The sequence below is a fragment of the Nannobrachium achirus genome, assembly GCF_963921795.1.
Source record: "Nannobrachium achirus genome assembly, chromosome: 18".
In the NCBI taxonomy this organism is placed as follows: Eukaryota; Metazoa; Chordata; class Actinopteri; order Myctophiformes; family Myctophidae; genus Nannobrachium; species Nannobrachium achirus.
In genome coordinates, this window is record NC_137825.1 from 30330628 (window position 1) to 30351338 (window position 20711).

Consider the following 20711-nt stretch of genomic DNA (forward strand, 5'->3'; position numbering starts at 1 on the left):
AATGAATTCTTTATTGCACCACATCAAATTATATAGGCCGCCTGATGAGGCTAGACAGACTTTCGCTTTTGTTATGCATGCTCTTGGATCTTCACAGACATATGTTAAATAAAACATCAAATGAGTGTGCATATTTGCATGGCTCTGTATATGGTGTTACATCTCGGGTATATTTCCATCGTGGCCTTTTATGGGTCTAGATTATTAAATATTAACAAAGGCATAAAACAAGCGTTCAGGATACTCATAAAAGATAACATTCCCCTATCATACATTAGTTCTAAAAAAATGATTCAAAAATAAACTGCTTCAAAAAGTCATGATGGTCATGGGAAATATTCTGCGATTATGTTGAGTGGAATACAACTAATTTAAAAAGATAAACTAAATAAAAGGCTTTGAATGTGCAAACAATTTGTGCAAAACAAAAAAATATATACAAAATAATAATAAAACCTGACAAAAGTCAAAACCCAAATCCATACATAAAGTCCACAACTCGGACTTGTGATTATTTTTGGATAGAGTTTAGCGCCATCTTGTGGCGAGACTGACGACCTGACCTGATCGGGAGGAAGCGGAAGTGGCTCGTGCGTCGACGCTGTGTTCAACAAACATGGCGGCCGTTGTTGTCTGAAGAGTGAAGTGAAGATTCGTTCAGAACAAAACAACTCGTGGAGAAAAGGATGGCAGACGTCGGAGTGGACGAGCTGCAGCAGCTCGAGTACCTGTCTCTGGTGTCCAAGGTCTGCACGGAGCTCGACAACCATCTGGGAATAAGTGACAAAGACCTCGGTAAGGACTTTTAATGTAGAAATACAACGTAAACACATTGTAGTCGCCATAGCTTAGCCACAAAGCCAGCACGTTAGCCAGTCACTGACTGCTAAACTGTGGACAGCCAGAATACAACTAACCTTGTTGTTGTAGTCTTATTAATGAACCATATGAACTTTCCGAATATTCGCGTCCCTTTGTATTTTCGGTAAATAAACGCACAACACGCATTATATATATATTTTTGAAATAAAATAGCGAGCATTGCCCACAGCCCACTTCGAGTAGCCTACGTTAGCCACCAATGGTGGAAAAGGTACACACGTTTTACTTGAGTAAAAGTATCCATAGTAATCCAGCATTGTGAGCTTGTAGATCAGCTGTTTTCAAATGGCCGAAATGTATATAGGGCTGAAGTGGTTAATGTATGTTTTGTAATTATAATAATCAATCTACAAAGTTAACTAGTACGTTTTTAAATAAATGTAGTGTAAAAGTACAATATTTGGATCCGAGATGTTAGCCCTCAAACATGACTGATAACAGCGACCGTCATGTTTCAGGGCTACCGAGATGTAGTGGTGTAGAAGTAAAATGATTGGAAATTGGAAATACTCAAGTACTAAATACCTAAGCCTTATTACAGTACTTAAGTGAATCTACTTACCGGTAGTTACTTTACACACTGTTAGCCACTGGAAAACAGCCACAATGCAACTAACGCCTATTTTAGTAAACGATGTGAAAACATTCTTCAAGATGGTATCCATGTCCCTGTGTATTTTTCAACAGCGTTGTAACATTAATCCAACACCTTTCTGCCTGAAGTCTTATTTACCTGGTGTTCAGTGGGGGCGTGGTGGTTGAAAACTATTAAACATTGACATTGTTGTTTTCAGCTGAATTTGTCATCAGTCTCGCAGAAAAACAACCAACGTTTGATGGCTTCAAGTCTCTACTGCTCAAAAATGGAGCAGAATTCACAGTAAGTGAAATGCTAGTAAACAGTTACTAAACACAGTTATTAGCTGTTTATATCCATCAGAACATAACTGAGGAACATTATGCTCTGATCATTTTTAGGATTCTCTCGTCGGCAATTTGCTTCGACTCATCCAAACTATGCGACCGCCATCCGAAGCATCTACAAGCAAAGGTGGAGTATCAATACATTATTATTATTATGCATTATGCCCTGCGTATAAGAATATTTTTTATTTCTAAGAGTAAAATCATGTTATGATGTATTCTTCCGGCAGACTCTGAACCTTTGGTCAAACCAAAAACAGAGAAGGACAAGTTGAAGGAGTTGTTTCCTGCACTATGCAGACCAGATGATCCAACCATCCCTAGGGTAAGTTACTCTTAACGCTGTTTGAAAGTCACATCATTTATATCGGGGCGGTAATACTGTTAAACAGAACAAAGCTTTAAAACTAAAGCACATATTATTCACAATATTAATTTTCTTTTCTCTCTCATTCTCTCTTTGAATCCCACAGAAGCTACTGGATGAAGATGATGTGAAAGTAGCAGCAGATGCTATGAAGGAGTTGGAGATGTTTATGCCCAGTGTTAGTGGGTCAGACTCCAAAAGCAGCAAGAGCAGGTAGCAAGATCTTCAATTCTTCATTTACAGTTGCTTGAGCAACCTGTTCTGGCGTAGCTGTTAAACCAAAAAAGTTAAACTGGATGAAGATGATGTGAAAGTAGCAGCAGATGCTATGAAGGAGTTGGAGATGTTTATGCCCAGTGTTAGTGGGTCAGACTCCAAAAGCAGCAAGAGCAGGTAGCAAGATCTTCAATTCTTCATTTACAGTTGCTTGAGCAACCTGTTCTGGCGTAGCTGTTAAACCAAAAAAGTTAATAATCACATCCCAGTAATAGGTCGGTGTTGGCTTTATATCTTCAGTATGAAAGTTCAAGATATGGCCTGCACAGTATATTGTACTCCACAGACACTTTTAATTAGTCGCAAGTTACAAGCTCCACCGGCTGTCAGTCAGTCTGTCGCATCACGTGCACCTAGTGTTGTCTCAAAACGTCAAAACAGCCAGAGGCCTGATATTTCTCATGTAATTTGCCTCCCAGGTCAGACAAGAAGAGGCGACACAGCAGGAGTCGTAGCAGAAGCCGGGACAGAGACAGAGAGCGGAGAAGACGTCACCGTTCGCGGTCCCGCTCCAGATCGAGGTCTCGCTCCAGGGACCGTGACCGTCACAGAGGTGACAGAGAGCGAGACAGAGACAGAGACCGTGGCAAGCGGCGCGAGCGGTCGTCCCGCTGGACGGAGCGATCTCCGAGTCCTCGCAAAGAAAAGGCCAAAGAAGTGGACAGAGACTCCAGCCGCTTTAAGGACAAACACGTGGACCGGCCTCCACCAGAGGAGCCCTCCGTGGGGGACATCTACAACGGCAAGATCACCAGCATCATGCAGTTTGGCTGCTTCGTCCAGCTGGAGGGACTCAGGTCAGTGTCTAATGCAGGGGTCTTCAACATTTTCAGGCCAAGGACCCCTTAGTTGTGAGAGAGATGAAGCAGGGACCCCCATAACCTTCTCATTGATTACATATAGTTTTTAGTTTCATTGTTTGACAGCACACTTTTCAGTGTATTATGTCAATTTGTGTTAGATATTTAACCACTTGAACCGTCAATACTCACTAAACATGACCTTTCACTGTACTTAGTCTGCTTTTTTCCCCCTCTTAGCCGGGGACCCAGTCACCAAAATGGGAGGGGACCTGTGATTTTCTGCCGTACTTTTTATTTCTGTTTTGTGTATTAGTTTGGTCATTAAGGTCCACAGAATGAGAGGCCTGATCTGCTGGAAACATTGCGAAAAAAAGTTATGGCCATTTGTATATTCACTGTCCCATTGACTCCACTAGAAATATTTTAAAAAAAAGAAAGTCTGCTTTAATTAGCATGTGAGGGGTCAAACTAGGGGTTCTTCGTGATTCTGAATCCATTGCAAGCATTTGTTTTGCATGAAAAACATTCCTTGGGCTAGATATCGGCCCCCCAAAACTGTCATCACTTTTTTCCCACTTTTCACAGTTTTGGGCTGCCAAAAGTTAACCCAAGCAATGTTTTTTATGCAAAACAAATGCTTGCAATGGATTCAGATTCAGAATCATGAAGAACCCCTAGTTTGACCCCTCACATGCTAATTAAAGCAGATGTTTGTCCTTTTTTAATATTTCTAGTGGAGTCAATGGGACAGTGAATATACAAATGGCCATAACTTTTTTTCGCGATGTTTCCGGCAGAGCAGGCCTCTCATTCTGTGGACCTTAATGACCAAACTAATAGAAAAAACTGAAATAAAAAGTACAGCAGAAAATCACAGGTCCTACCCTATTCCTTGAGCTTTTGGGCATGTGGGTCCCCGGCTATCTATACTAAAGTTCTTTGCCGAAAATAGCTGATCTACAAGCTTGTAGATCTGCCGTTATTGGCTAAAGTTCTCAGAATATGGACACTAGGGTTCAAGTGGTTAATCTATCTATCACTCAAAGATTTGGAGGACCCCCTAGGGGTCCCGGACCCCGTGTTGAAGACCCCTGGTCTAATGTCTATAAATACAATGTGTTCAATATGGAATGGCTCAGTAACAGTGTGGGAGGAGGCTGATGCATAATGCATCAACATGGATTGGCCATTGCAGAATAAAGTGAGCCTCTATTGAGGGTGTACACTGACAATTTCAAATGGTTTGCGTTCTAGATTGTTTGAAAACGGCATTAGACTAAGACTCAATATAGTAGGGCTGCTATTCATTGATTACGTAGAAGTGTCGTGCACCAGTGGGCAATACCAGTGGCAGACGTCCGACCTGCCCAGATTTGAATCAGCAGGGATAAGCAGTCTTCTCTATCAATGCTCAATAACGGGTAAAAACGCTATTGTTAAGAGTAGCGTTTCTCAACAAACCTCCCTCTAAACTTTAGAGGGAGGTTTGTTTTGTCACACCTATGGACTGTGAGACGAGGAACCAAAAGTTTGCATACAGCCAGTAATTGACAGGAGTTCAAAGTTCTAAGAATGAAGTAGTAGAACAAGTAAAAAAGAAACCTCTCCAGGTAAGGTGTATTACAGATTATACTACAGTAGACGTTTGCTGAAGAGGAAAAGTTTGCTTACAGCTGGTAATTGACAGGAGTTACATTTTCTAAGAATGAAGTAGAACATGTCAAAAGGAAACTTCTCCAGGTAAGGTGTATTACAGATTATACTACTGTAGGCATTTGCTGAAGAGGGATTTGCATATGTGCACTATGAAAGATGTGCACATGCTGCATCTTCTGCTGTGATGTACAGAGCCGTGCCTAGTCCATATGGTTTCCCCTGGCTCCCCTTGGAACTACTAGGAAACTCAATCTAGTATTGTTCTATTTCTAGGAAACGATGGGAGGGTTTGGTCCACATTTCAGAGCTGCGTAGAGAGGGTCGCGTGGCCAACGTGGCTGACGTTGTCAGCAAGGGCCAGAGAGTCAAGATCAAGGTGCTGTCATTCACCGGCTCCAAGACCAGCCTCAGCATGAAGGTAAGACAGCCAAACTGAAAAGACACTTTATTTTTTAACTAAAGCCAGGTTATAAGACCTAAACCCTATATACCTAATTGACTGTGGTTCCCCAGGGTTTTGTACTTGCTCCCATACCTTTTCCATCTATACCAAACGCTGTCACCATAAATGGCCTATGTAGATCTATTTTCACAGATTTGTTTTGTCGAAAGATTGTGTATTGTGAGAATAGGGATGATAGTAGTATTTATGTGGCTTCGGGTAAATGGCCTTTTACATTGAAGCACAGACTAGATGTATGTGGTTCAGTCTAGTCTAGAAAATTAGTCTGGAGTGGCAGCAACAGTCCTTGGTTAGCAATAAATGTTTAATGCCCTTCCAGCCAGATTTCTGAATCACCAGCATTCATGCAATAAGCCTCACTTTCAATGTTAAATAACTGTCTTACCTAGAGCAAGGGTTACCAAACTGTTCAGGCCATGGCCCACGACCCCCCCCAAATAGTCACATTTGAACTGAGGACCCCCCCCCCTGGCAAGCACTTGGAATTGTAGGCACTACATTTACAGTAGTTTGACTTGGTTCCAAAGAAAAATATTGTTATTTGTGGACCCCCCCCTGGACTCTCCAAATGACCTGTTGCCTGCTAACCTCCGCAATATCAGCAAGCAACGTTTCCTACTTGAAAAAGATAATCACCCCACCCCACTCACCTCCCATTCAGGACTAGGGTTGGGTGATATGGAAAAATACAATATCACAATATTTTCCCATCTAACAATTATTATATTATTATTGTTCAAGTTACTTAACAGTACAACCACCTACAGTACAAGGTAACAAAAACTAAAACGGTCCATTTAGACCAGTGGTCCTCAAAGTGGGGGTCCAGGAACTCTCTGGGTTCCTTTTGGGAGGTCTAAATTGACCCTTACAAGTATGTAACTCTGACAGTATGCAAATGAAACCAAATGGACCCGTTTGGTTTAATTTGTATACTGTCAGAGTTAAGGGGAGACCTTGACATTTTAAAGTTTGTGAACTACTGATTTAGACCTAAATGCAGGTTAAAATGAATTCGGCAACGAGTCTCTGTATTAACAATTCAACAGGATTTTTCATCAGGCTCTCCTTCATTCAATCACGATATATACGATATCTCTGAAAATGCATATCGTGGAGACATTGTATCGTCTCTACGATATTTATCACCATATCGCCCACTCCCATTCAGGACGTGGACCAGGAGACGGGCGAGGACCTGAACCCCAACCGGCGGAAGAACGCCGGCCCTGAGGAGGAGACGTCCATGAGGAATCCTGACCGGCCCACCAACCTCAACCTGGGCCACGCGCCTGAGCTGGAGCAGGACGACACCCTGGAGCGCAAGAGACTCACCAAGATCTCTGACCCAGAGAAGTGGGAGATTAAGCAGGTACGTTAGCACAGCCACAGCACTGCCTTCATTCATCAGCTCCTCTTTGATGGTGTGTGAGAATAATATTGGTCCACCAATATGTGCGCGTGTGGTCAATAAACCCAGACAATGAGACAAAGCTGTCTCATCAATTGGACTGACAACAACCCACAGTGGACCGGGACATTTAAACTGTTAAGTGGCCGTTCTCAGTCATGCATTTGTTTCCTCAGTGGGTTGGTAGATCGATCTGAAGTTGATTGAAGCTGTTTTTCTTTTACTTCTCCCAAATATAAACTGTTCCACAGTCTATGGATGTGTAGTGGCAGTTGTGGTCCCAAGTCTCAAGTGTGCACATTAGTTGGGTTGCATACATCACTGGGTATGGATGGATGGACTAGTCCTGCTTTAATGCACAACTCAAAGATATCTCTCCTTGTTGGGCCTCTCTGTGAAATCAGATTTCGGAATAATGCAGGTTAAAGGGGAAGCAATTGAGCGTTTCGATAATGCATTTCTAACCACCTCAACTCTATACTTAGTTGAGCAGAGTCCCCCAGGGCTCTATACTACTAGGCGCCTTCTTGTTTTCGCTCTACTCTAAACTAAATATCTTCGCAAGTTTACAAGCTCATACCATGACATGTCATGGGCTTGTAGATCTGCTATTTATTTTAACGATCGCCCCCAGAATAGGGATGTTGGTCTACTAAATTTGCCCTACTCATATATTGTGCGTCACCCACTTTAGCTGTCTCTAATTAAAAAAGAAAGCATAACATGTTAACGCTAGTTATATGTGCCTGCTTGTCTTGTGTCCTCAGATGATTGCAGCCAACGTGCTCTCCAAAGAGGAGTTCCCCGATTTTGACGATGAGACGGGCATCCTTCCCAAAGTGGACGATGAAGAGGGTAAAACATTGAATTGGAGCATTAAATCTCTCGTTATTTTTCTTGTAGATGTTCTTCTGTATCTTGATTCAATCTAATATTGAGTATTTTTCTGAGTGGATGTGGTGTAGAGCCAATATATCAACCATCAATTGACTTTTAAGACTCCCTGTTTGATAACCAGCTTTTGTGTTACATGCATTATGTGCAACAAAATATAGTAAAAATGATAATATCTGAAATTTGTCATATATTTAAGAATTTAATGAAATATTTTAAGATTTCTGAGCTCATAGTGCATCCTGAGTCACCCTTATCTAGATTCACGTGCAGCTCATGATAATTATATTTTTGATAGCAGGTGTTAATTTGTGAGACGGTGACTTTCAAAAGGAGTCTTGGGGTCGGTTTTAACTCATTGAGTGCCAGCCTATCACCACTAGAGGGCGCCCAGTGACCAGAGAATAATAGAGATATGCTGGTAATGCATGCCCAAGCCCTGGAGCCATGACTTTTTGGAGCTGTGTGGAACACAAGCTCCCAATAGACAGATATGTCCGTGGATATGTGGGTGGCTGGGTGGCTGGCTGGCTGGGTGGGTGGCTGGCTGGCCGTGTAGCCTGGCAATACCTTGAGTGTCCACACACAACACACTAGTTAAAGGAGGGGCGCTGTTTTGTGCAGGCAAGGCACACTCACCACTCACTCATAGGAACAGTTTACAGTTCACACACACACACACACACAGAGGTTCGATTTTTTTACAAAGGAAAGGACACTTTCCTTTGTGCATGTACAGGAAGAGGATGAAGTTAGCTTGAAGTTAGCTATTGGCTACCAAGCATTTTAGAAGCCTTATTTTCGTCAACTTAGCCATGATTAAACCTTGCACACCTCATGCATGGGAAAAAAACAGAGAAGAATGAGCTCTAAAAAATCCAATGCAATCCTGGATTGCATTGGAGTGGATTTGTGCAGTTTGTTCACAGCTTTCAAACAAAAAAATCCGATTGGAAATCCGTTCAGGCATTCTTGAGATAATCGCCATTATGTTTTACATGTAATGTAAACAAAAATGGCTGCCCTGTATGTTAGATGGGGTTGTATGGGGGTGGAACATGCAAAATCGCGATTGAAATCATGTTCACCAGATTTGATGGGGTCCAAAAAAAAAAAAAAAAAATTCAAAAAAAAATTTTTCAAAAAAAAAAAAAAAGCCGAACTTGTTCGGGATCGGCACACTACGATACGCTAATAAAGCCGAACTAGTTCGGGATTGGCACTCAATGAGTTAAGTTCGGAAATGTTCAAAAGTTTCAAAAATAGCAGATCTATAAGCTCATAACGGTTATTCGGCTATTTATGAATCTGAAGCCAGATGTAGGAGCGGTTGGCACCGATGGTCAAAACATCAGTAATTGGTGGTCTAGGTCTAGGACTCTCTAAAAACCCACCAGATATGGTGTCGGTCGGGCTATAGTAATGACTGTAAGAGCTGTGATCAGGGTTCCCACGGTCATGAAATTCCTGGAAATATTTTGAAATTAGAAAAATATATTTCCAGTACTGGAAAAGTTTTGGAATTGATCAAGGGTCCTGGAAGGTCCTGGAAAAAATAACTGTGCATTGTCTTTCGTTATTGATTTTGTTAATACTGAAATGACAAATTAAACATTGGCCAAAGTGTCAAATATTGTGAAATAATGATAATTGTGAAAATAGCAGATCTACATGCTCACAACGCCTCGCGTTGCGAGGCGTTGTGAGCATGTAGATCGGCTATTTTCACAATAAAACCATGTTATACAAAATTCCTCAACTTTCTTCAAATATGATTATTTCGGGGGTCACGGCCTGAAAAGGTTGAGAACCACTGGCATACACTACCTGTCTTTGGGCATTGCGCATAGGAGTAAGCGACTCGTTATTGAGCTGAATTATTGTTATATAGTCCTGGAAATCTGGTTAAATATTCTGGAAAAGTTTTAGAAATTAATTGGTAAAGATGTGTGGGAACCCTGTGTGATGATGATTGACTCTTCTGTCTGTTGTTCAGATGAAGATATGGAGATTGAGCTGGTGGAAGAGGAGCCTCCATTCCTGAGGGGACACACCAAACAGAGCATGGACATGAGCCCTGTCAAGATTGTCAAGGTACTGTACTGGCAAAATGTTTTTATGTCACATGACATAACACATTCTAATCGGGGAGATTGCTTGTAGGGGTGTGGTGTGCTGTTTCAAAGAGGTGGCCTGAATTGTGACTGGCCATTTCCAATTACGCCCCCATTGTGTATAGTCCCTATCCATTTTGGTCTAGTACAGGGGTTCTCAAACCTTTTTAGGCTTTGACCCCCAAAATAAACATATTTGAACTGGGGACCCCCACCCTGACAAGCACTTGGAATTGTAGGTATTACATTTAATGTGACTCGGTTCCACAGATAAATATTGTGAAAATAGCCGATCTACATGCTCACAACGCCTCGCACTGCGAGGCGTGGTGAGCAAGTAGATCGGCTATTTTCACAAGGTTTGCCTCTTGCTTACTTAATATTTGACAGTTTGGCCAGTTTGATATTAAAACAGTCTTGAAAGTCCTTAAATTGTCCCGATCCCAAGTTTGAGAACCACTGGTCTAGTAGACCAATGGTTCTCAACCCGTGGTTAGGGCTTTGGGAGGGGTCCCCAGATGACAGTGAAGTGACAATTTAAGTATTTTTAAAACCATTTTAGATTTTCACAAGATTTATCTGTGGAACAGAGTAGAACAAAATGTAATGGACTCGACTCCTACATGGAGATCAGGGGAGGGGGTTGATTTGGGTCACAAAAAAAACAAATAAACTCATAATATGGTGTTGTGATATAAAAGTTTGAAAACCCCTGCATTGTATAGTATACATATACCCTGCCTTTCCTGTCCTATAGAATCCAGACGGCTCGCTGTCCCAGGCAGCCATGATGCAGAGCGCCCTGGCTAAGGAGAGGAGAGAGCTGAAGCAGGCAGCTCGCGAGGCAGAAATGGACTCCATCCCCATGGGACTCAACAAACACTGGGTGGATCCACTGCCAGACAGTACGTCCCCTTTAAAAATCAGCTTGATGCTCATTTGAGCCTCTTTTCTAAATTCATTTTTTGTTATTGTTTTTTCTAAACCTTATTGTCAATTGGGAATCGTTTCTGTCTTTTATCTAAAACACCACAGTTCAGCTTGTGTGCGTGTGTGACATTAGACGTCCTCAGCAGTGGCAGGCTGTGGCCCTGAGGGGGACCAGTGCTGGAGATATCTATCTGTGTCTTCCTGTAGCCCTCTAGTGGGCCCGGATGCAGCAGTATGTACCATAGTGCTGTGTGTGCCCACCATGGCCTGACAGGACCCCATCTTGCCAGACCCGGCTCTGACTCAGCTGCTCATTGGTTTGATAGAATGATAGGGGGGACACTTAGTCACTGGTTTTCATTTTTATCAATCACATTTCCTCTCCCTCTGTTATACAGCTGATGGAAGGCAGATTGCGGCCAACATGAGAGGCATCGGCATGATGCCCAACGACATCCCAGAGTGGAAGAAGCACGCCTTCGGGGGCAACAAGGCCTCCTACGGAAAGAAGACTGCCATGTCCATTCTGGAGCAGAGAGAGAGCCTGCCCATCTATAGGCTTAAAGAACAGCTCATTCAGGTCAGTAGTGAATTAAAGCATTGAATTAAACGTATGAACCCATGTTCTTGTCATAATAGATGAACATTAGTGTGAGCGGTGCTATTTATGAGTTAATTTCGTTAAGTGTCACACGACAGACTTTGAGCACTTTGTGCCAAGATGTTGTAGACCGTTGGGATTTCTGGAAAATGTGATTGTTAGAGGCATTTTGGGGTAAAAGTGGTGATCCGGCCTGTTCGGTTCACCTGACGTTTTAGTACTCAAAGGGGTCCACACACTTGGCCTTAATCACATTGTCAGACAGACTGACACTCAAAACATAGATATACTGTAGACACGTTATTTGTCAGTTTTTTTTGCCTTGTTACAAAGCTATCGAAGAAATGGTTAAAAATTGGAAATTCCGGAGCCATTTTAACCAAATTAAAAGGTCAAAAAACAAACTTTTTTTCTGATTCAGCACCCTTGAATCATGGAAAATAGCCTGATTCCCCACTTTTACCCCAATGCCTTTTTTCTGAAATCTCTCCTGACTATAGTCCACGCGATGTTGGAGCTTTGCTCCTTCTAGGAGCACCGCTCAAAAAAGGGGGTGGGGGAAGGACAAAATATAGACCCCTGGGAGAACCCTGTCTTACAGAGTTTTAAGTGGTTAAACCGATGTTATCGAGAGAATGCTTGCCTTGCTTCAGTAAGAGTATCTGTTGGGGTTTTTACAAAAGGGCTGCCTCCTTGTCTGTCCCTTCCAGGCTGTCCATGACAACCAGATCCTGATTGTGATCGGAGAGACGGGCTCCGGCAAGACCACCCAGATCACCCAGTACCTGGCTGAGGCCGGCTACACCACCAGGGGCAAGATAGGCTGCACTCAGCCCCGCCGTGTGGCCGCCATGTCTGTGGCCAAGAGAGTCTCTGAAGAGTACGGTTGCTGTCTGGGACAAGAGGTGAGTGAACCGCATCTGGACTTTCTTCTCTGTATATTATACATAGAGCTACATATGTCTTTCGCTGTTGTGTGGAGAAAGAAAGGCGTCAAAGTGCATTAGATGTCTGATGAGTGGATTTTGTTCTCCAGGTGGGATACACCATTCGTTTTGAGGACTGCACCAGCCCAGAGACGGTGATTAAGTACATGACAGACGGTATGCTGCTCCGAGAGTGTCTGATCGACTCTGAGCTGGGCCAGTACGCCATCATCATGTTGGACGAAGCCCACGAGAGGACCATCCATACTGACGTGCTCTTTGGTCTGCTCAAGAAGGTACGCAAGATGTTCTACAGTTTCATTTCTGCAACAGCAGAAGCATATCTGGGACTGAAACCAAATTCCTAAATATTAAGCTTAGACTACACTGTATGTGTTTGTCCATCTCAGATTACATTTTGTCATTCTGCACCAATTTAAGGGAGATGTGTGTGTCTGAGAGAGAGCGAAAGGACAGGAGATGAGGGATGGACAGAAACTGTAGTAGCCTACATTTAGTAGCATACATATTGATTTTAAAGTATGTCTATTGTCTACTAATAAACATGGCCATCGGAGGGGGGAGGGGTGTTTGCAGAGAGGCAGGATTGTAGAGAGAAGCAGACAGACACTCTGGGGAGAGGGAGCGCCAGCCAGTACAGAGTCCCACATTCACCTCAGCTCTTTTTTTATTACTCATACACATAATACACTTAAACATCACTGTATGAGTGTCTCACGTTAAGTGATACAATTGTGGTAATCAATTGGTGTGCAATTTTCACAATCCTGTGCCGAAATTCAGGCCCTGAATATAATTGAAAAGACACCTCTGTGTTTTAAATATTTTCAATGGGTTGGTGAGATACGTTGCCAAATTTGTCTCACAAATAATGGCCAAGGCTTTCAACTGCTTTTGGATTCATTTTGTACATACATTCTTAGGAGATGGAGATATTATAGTAGATTTTAAAATGTAAAATGTTTCCCCCTCTCAGACGGTGCAAAAGCGCACTGACATGAAGCTGATCGTCACTTCAGCCACGCTGGACGCCGTTAAGTTCTCCCAGTACTTCTACGAAGCGCCCATCTTCACCATCCCTGGAAGGACTTACCCGGTGGAGGTCCTCTACACCAAAGAACCTGAGACAGATTATCTGGACGCCAGCCTCATCACTGTCATGCAGATCCACCTGACTGAACCTCCAGGTACCATCTATTCTATATCCTAGGAAACGGGAGAAGTGGAAAGCACACATGTTAAAGCCATACTGTGTAAGATGCCCAACTAGTGGTCATTAGCCCTATAGCAAACCGCGGTCGCGTCCGCGTCTTTCGGACGTTTTTCGTACCTTCAGACCCCCGCGTCTGCCTCCACCTCGCTGAGATCTATCTTTTAAGGGGTCCCTTGTTCCTGTGCGTTCAGTAATTCCAGAGATACGGACTCCTTCACCCTGCCTGGTAGGCGAAATTACCTAGAGAAGGGATGGTACAAACGGGCGACAACAAATATGGCTGCCATAGCGACCCCACTTCAAGATGCGCTGTGATTGGCCGGCAGTTGTATAACCCTCGCTGTGATTGGCCGGTAGTGTGATGACGCAATTTTGGCGCGAGATCCGGTCCACGGCAAGGATCTCAGTTTACATACAGAGAAGGCTTTACAGGCTGAAATTCACGGCGCGGATCTTCTAAAACTTTTGTGATTTAATAGTTAGGAGAATTTTAAGATTTGTTTTATAAAAAAAGTTACATAGTACAACTTTAAGTACATAATCGTAAATGTATTTCATAAAATATGTAGGTTCTAAAAAGCATTTTCCTATTTTTTTGTTAAGGCAAAGATATATTTAAAGTTGTTATTTTACAAAGAAAAAAAAGGAGATGTGCCTTAATGTGTACCTTACAACTAATGTATCTACCTCGGGAATAAAAAAATAAATAAAAATAAAAATAATTTGATATACAGGTAGTATTAATAAGAAAAGGGTTAGGGTTAGCTAAAGATTTTCATTTTTCTGGAAATGTATTTTATTTTAATTTTTTTAAGAATCTTGCATTCCTACCACTTAAACCCTAGCGTCCCTATTCTGGCATGTCATAAAAGGTGAACATGCTGTGTCGCATTTGTGAGCTTGAGCAATGGGAGCAAAAGATTTGGTGTAGAGAGAAAAGAGGAGGGGGCCCAGTATAGACCCCTGAGGGATCCCGGGCAACGAAGTACATGGGGTTTAAGTGGTAAATCCTTTAGAACGTCTCATTTAAAGTTTAATTTTGACAAAAAAAAGTGTCACACACATCACAAAATATCCAACTTGGAGTCTTGACTTTTCTACAACTCCATATATCTCTTTGATCTTTGCTTATCAGTCTTTCACTGTCTATCTTTCTCTCTGTCTACTGTGTCCAGGTGATGTTCTGGTGTTTCTGACGGGTCAGGAGGAGATTGACACGGCTTGTGAGATCCTGTATGAAAGGATGAAGTCACTGGGACCTGATGTTCCTGAACTCATCATCCTGCCCGTCTACTCCGCCCTGCCCAGCGAGATGCAGACCAGGATCTTTGACCCTGCTCCTCCAGGCAGCAGAAAGGTAAGCTGTGTCTTGTCGTATGGATTTTCATCACAAAATATTTTGTTTTGTTTCGTTTTCTCAATAGTAGATGGAAGGTAATCAGGACATTTTGGTAGTGATGGGCTTGTCATGCTTTGGTGACAAGTGGCTTGTAGAAAATGCATGTTGACCTTTCTTTGCTTATTTTTTTGTACCACCTAAAACAAATTGGTCTCACAAAAATATATATTTACTGAGGCATTTCCGTCCCAGTAGTATATCTTGAAGGGCTGAGTTTTCAATGTCCCTTACTGTTCTGGTAACTAAAACCTCTTAATAAAGAAACCTAGGGTTCCAGCGTAACCAAGTTCAAAATCTAGCGTTTGTTTGGTTTTATTATGTAGCTGCTGACTATGATAATCTGACTGTATTTGTATTGTCAATACTCAAATGCACTTTAAAAGGTACTTTACGTTCACCCAGTTGTGGAACTCTGTTACACATTACGTTTTACATGTGGTACAGGTACACATTCTCACATTAATGGTAGAGGCAACCATACCAAGCACCAACCTGCTGGTTGGTTGCAGTTATGGGCTCAGTATCATGCAGTGAGGAACTGGGGATCAAACCGGGAACCTTCCGGCTCCCAGACTCTACCGCCTTCACCACTGGCTGAGCCACTGTCGCCCCAACTATAGATTTTGTATTCATGTACCACTGTTTAACTGGAAATCAAACACTGAAGGACCATTGATTTTTCTTCAGGTGGTCATCGCTACCAACATCGCAGAGACATCTCTGACTATTGATGGGATCTACTACGTGGTGGACCCTGGCTTTGTCAAGCAGAAGGTGTACAACTCCAAGACTGGCATTGATCAACTGGTGGTGACTCCAATCTCACAGGTAGGAGGAATCAGTCGGCGAAACCCATTCACTCGAACGTCCTCTCAGGCTATGGCATCCCAACTGCCGGCGCTACATAAAGACGGCAATGTGTATCACTTGGTTCTAAACCTGTTTTATTTGATTGATGAATGGCCCAAACAGCACAGTTTACCAAGAGCACCCCTCCCCCATCTGACGACGTTGTCACCGGTCTTAAAGTATTAGAACATTAGAAACTTTGCAGCCGCAATAAGCAGTGCTCAGGTCAGGATTATATTACATAAAGATTATTGGATCAATAAGAGGGAAATTCGCTGTCTCTGAAACAATGTTATTTAAAACTGCAGTTTTTATTAGAAGTCTAGTAGTTGTAATTTAAAGTTTACAGTTAGTTATGTTGGATTGTTTGTGCCAAAAAGAGTGCATGAATGAATCCAATTTTTAAGATGTGAAAGGCAAATTCATTTAAATACATTTTCTGTAATGTTTACTAAGATGCAAGAGTCATGAGTCATGCCAGTACTTCTTGAGGGTTTTAGCTTGCCACTAGCTGGTATAATATGACATTTATGTAATTTCTTGTTTTAATACAAAGCACAATCTATAAAGGCCTTGTATTTGTTTTGTGTAATCGTTTAAAGTTTTGCTGAGCCATCACTGAGCTTATTTGATCCGGGTGGGGCCAGTCTTGCTGGTTCCTGAGACTGTATTGATTGAACCGAGCTCTTGCTAAAGTTTGTTTTAATCCTACCTTTCTCAGGCCCAAGCCAAGCAGAGGGCAGGCAGAGCTGGCAGAACAGGGCCTGGGAAGACGTACAGACTTTACACTGAAAGAGCCTACAGGGATGAGATGCTGACCACCAACGTGCCTGAGATCCAGAGAACCAACTTGGCCAGCACTGTGCTGTCTCTGAAGGTGAGTGCACTCTGTCCTGTGCTCTGCCTTAACTTGATTAAATAACTTTGTTCACAAATTTGATATTTAGATTTCTGCATTACTTTGAATTACCATCCTAGGAAATACCGGAAGTGATTCTAAAAATGCGGTCTAAATACTGCCTTTTCTTCAAAGACGTTAAATATATATTTTTTAATTTACAAAAAATGCATGTAAATCTTGCACATCTTCTTAGATTTTTCTACTGCATTTTGTGGATTTTTCTTATCTATGTCTTACTATTTGTCACAATGTCAGAATGCACTCTCTGGGATCAGTAAAGGTTTTAATCGCACACGTTTTGTCCACCAGGCCATGGGCATCAACGACCTACTGTCGTTTGACTTCATGGACGCTCCTCCCATGGAGACATTGATCACCGCCATGGAGCAGCTCTACACACTGGGAGCTCTGGACGATGAAGGTCTGCTCACAAGGCTGGGGAGAAGGGTAAGGTACACCCATCACATCACATGGAAAAAGCAGTCAAAAGGGGAAATCCTGCATTTCTAGGATTTATCCATTTTTACAGGTCCCAAATGTATTAATGGTCAACGTTTTTTTGTTTTGTCTTCTTTCTCCATCTCCCCCATCTGTCTTCAAGATGGCCGAGTTCCCTCTGGAGCCCATGCTGTGTAAGATGTTGATCATGTCCGTCCATTTGGGCTGCAGCGAAGAGATGCTCACCATCGTCTCCATGCTGTCTGTACAGAATGTCTTCTACAGACCCAAGGTACACATGCCAGGGAATGTCACAGTCTCAATGAGAGATGCAGGTATAGAAATCAATAAGTAATTGATTTGTAGATTAATCAAATGTTTTGTTACTCTTTGTGATTCAGGACAAGCAGGCCTTGGCTGACCAGAAGAAGGCCAAGTTCCACCAGCCTGAGGGAGACCATCTCACCTTGCTGGCCGTCTACAACTCCTGGAAAAACAACAAGTTCTCCAACCCCTGGTGCTACGAGAACTTCATCCAGGCACGCTCCCTGCGTAGATCCCAAGACATCCGCAAACAGATGTTGGGCATCATGGACAGGTACAGAAGCTCTTAAATTATCATTATGGAGAGTTTTTTTTCTCGTCTTCACCAACATACCAAAGATTGTTTCATCTTCTTACAAATGTTTATTTGCAGAAGTAAGAATGTCAAAGGTGGATAATTATTTTCCAGCTCTTAGAATCAATTCCCATTGCTCTCCTCCACAGGCACAAACTGGATGTGGTTTCATGTGGTAAAGCCACTGTGCGGGTCCAGAAAGCCATCTGCAGTGGTTTCTTCAGGAACGCAGCCAAGAAAGACCCCCAGGAGGGCTACCGGACCCTGATCGATCAGCAAGTGGTTTACATCCACCCCTCCAGTGCCCTGTTCAACAGACAACCCGAGTGGTACAGCAATTCATCATGAACCTTTTTTTTTGCAAGAGAATATGTATGCATGTTAGCATGTAGCTGGAAAAAAGGGAGTAACATTTTGTCACTGAGACAAGCATTTCATTCTAATTTCCTGAATTATTTATTTTCCACAGGGTTGTGTACCATGAGTTGGTGCTAACCACTAAGGAGTACATGCGCGAGGTGACCACCATCGACGCTCGTTGGCTGGTGGAGTTTGCACCGGCCTTCTTCAAAGTCTCCGACCCGACACGCCTCAGCAAGCAGAAGAAACAGCAGCGCCTGGAGCCACTGTACAACCGATACGAGGAACCCAACGCCTGGAGAATCTCCCGCGCCTTCAGGCGACGTTAAAGCGCTGGACTTGATTAGCGCCGGTGGCTAGAAAGACATGGACACAATTCTGTATGTGCTACTATGTCAAAAGACATAGCAGGGCACCATCCTGCACCTGCTATTACCTTAAAGACACAGCAGGGCGGCATTAGAACCCTCCGATTGATATCTGTATGTTTCAGATTCTAAAGCTTGAGTTCTCCATTCACTCCTGTTGGAACTGTGTACCCCATACCATTTTTTTAATGTCTCTCTTTTTTTTCATTCTCTACTGCCATTTTTTTTATTGTTTTAGAAAGTAGTTGTTTCCCTTTCTTGGGCGGTGGTTCCAACATGTCTTAGCATTGAGTCTGTACATGAATTAAGATAATGTTTGGTTTCGAAATAGGGTTGCACTATTAATTGCAAGTAATCCCAAATCGTGAGCTTTTGTACATTATGTAATTTTGAATCTTGGCATTTCATTAAAATGTGTAAATTTGGTCAGTTGTTTTACCTTATCCTCCTGGTCTCTTCGCCATTACACAAAGTTTAATATAACCAGAGCTATGTACAATCCCTTTCATCAGGTTCACAGCTCAGTGGTCCTTGCATACTATTTGTCAAAGATGCTGCACAGAAATGAGGCATTATTTTTATGCAATATAAATCACCTTTTCCCATCAAAAATCTATAATTGTGATCTCAATTGTCAGCTAAATATCATTTTAGTTATCAACTTACAGCTTATCAACTTACAACTTACAACCATTAAATCGGACATTTGGAAGACTGGTTGGATTGGTTTTAAGAATTCTTCTGTGAGAAGACATTATTTACACTTGCTTTGTTTTAACTAGCACTGTTTAATACTTTGTTGGACAACAGTGTCGCATTTGGAAATAGCTGATCTGCAAGCTCAACTTGTTGCACCGTGGTGTGTTGTGAGCTTGTAGCAATTATTTTTATGACAATTTTCGCTTATGACATGCCCAAAATAGAGACCCCAGGTTCAAAGGGAAAATGTTGCAGTGGACTATTTATTTTAACTGTAAATTATTGTTGCTTATTGTCATTCATATTACACAAGGCCTTTGATAGATTTGAAATGGTAATGGGACCTCATGTCATTTGTCAAGTCTTTTAGTGTAGGGAGTTGAGACAGATCATCTTTTTATATAGTTTGTAATACAAATGGCACAGTAAGTTACTAGCGGTATTTCTATAACATTCTGAGATGGCTCTTCTCAGTGGAATTCTGAAATATGTGTCATTAAATATTGAGTGTCCTCATGTGATATACTGGTTGTATTTTTGTATAGATGTCGCGGTCGGGCAGAAACCTTGTATCCATATTGAAACTTGAGGTCAGATGTTGAGGTATTGACCAGCTCCATATATAGTGATCTAGGTGATGATCCAGTCGTCTCCATGTATGGATATCCAGGGTTTGATGAGGTCAGTGTCATGATCTTCATATATGGAGATCCAGGTGATGATAGTCAGCAGTCTTGATTTGTAAATTAATTCTGTCTTGGCCTATGGAGGGTCCATATATGGGCATTGCCAACGATGGGCTTAATATCTTCTAAAGAAATCTTATTTGAAATAAATTGGTACTAGATATTGGCGATATTGTTAAATAGCATCCCAGGCAATGCAGTAACAGCTTATGTGACAAAAATGCTTAAAAAACAAAAACAAAAAAAGCTTCAGTGTTAGTTTATGCAAGACACGTCAGTCTCCCCCGCCTCAGCTGTAATCAGCTGTCAGTCAGATCCTTTCCTACTCCTCATTCACAGATCTGCTAATCATTACATCACTCTGTTTACTCCAATCAGAGCTCTCGCTCAGTAAGGGAGCCTACTGCTGCTTGGCTACCTCCTCCACCCCAGCTCCATCCCCAGGCTCAAATACTTCTAATTTTATGTCTGCTGATGATTTTGCATAGCAAGCTGCTTGAATATATTTCAGCTGAGCCCTTTAACGCCAATTAACTGTATTCCATTTACCGGTATGCAATAAATGGTTAAATCTACTTTGTTCCTGACTAAAATGTAACACAAAAATACAATTTCCGCCTAAACTAAAGGTATGTTTAAAGGACTACATGTCAACTCAGTATTTCTTTACGTAAATTACATTCTGACTCTTTGGTGATGTCTAGGGTAGGCACCTGGATCATACCTCAGCAAATTTGGTGAGGAAAAGAGTGAGCATTCTCAAGTTCAAGGCTTTTTTTGTCATCTTTGTCCTATTCGGATTTGCCTTTTTTCAGGGATTGGGGCAGGTGTAAAGAATAGCAAAAAAAAAAAACAATCCGTTTAATTAATGGGATGCACTAACATGGTTGCGTCAGACTCACACACAACAC

At 42.2% G+C, this 20711-nt stretch overlaps 1 protein-coding gene across 3 annotated transcripts; it reads left to right on the forward strand.

The window, feature by feature from the left end:
• Nucleotides 1–631: 631 nt before the first annotated feature.
• LOC308303697 (ATP-dependent RNA helicase DHX8) lies at nucleotides 632–18834 on the forward strand. Of its 3 annotated transcripts, none has more exons than XM_080748168.1 (23): nucleotides 632–795; nucleotides 1677–1762; nucleotides 1861–1933; nucleotides 2037–2135; nucleotides 2461–2566; nucleotides 2869–3246; nucleotides 5182–5326; nucleotides 6543–6743; nucleotides 7550–7637; nucleotides 9673–9770; nucleotides 10548–10695; nucleotides 11119–11300; nucleotides 12032–12226; nucleotides 12358–12543; nucleotides 13245–13455; nucleotides 14657–14838; nucleotides 15568–15708; nucleotides 16451–16606; nucleotides 16940–17077; nucleotides 17232–17360; nucleotides 17470–17666; nucleotides 17837–18016; nucleotides 18157–18834. In XM_080748168.1, exons 1-23 carry the CDS (start codon nucleotides 687–689, stop codon nucleotides 18374–18376), a joined length of 3648 nt encoding a protein of 1215 aa, XP_080604294.1. In that variant the 5' UTR covers nucleotides 632–686; the 3' UTR covers nucleotides 18377–18834. The 3 variants fall into 3 exon arrangements, with proteins under 3 accessions (XP_080604294.1, XP_080604295.1, XP_080604293.1); XM_080748169.1 differs by lacking the exon at nucleotides 2461–2566 and adding an exon at nucleotides 2280–2386 and having other exon boundaries at nucleotides 2037–2131; XM_080748167.1 differs by lacking the exons at nucleotides 632–795; nucleotides 1677–1762; nucleotides 1861–1933; nucleotides 2037–2135 and having other exon boundaries at nucleotides 2471–2566.
• Nucleotides 18835–20711: the final 1877 nt, after the last annotated feature.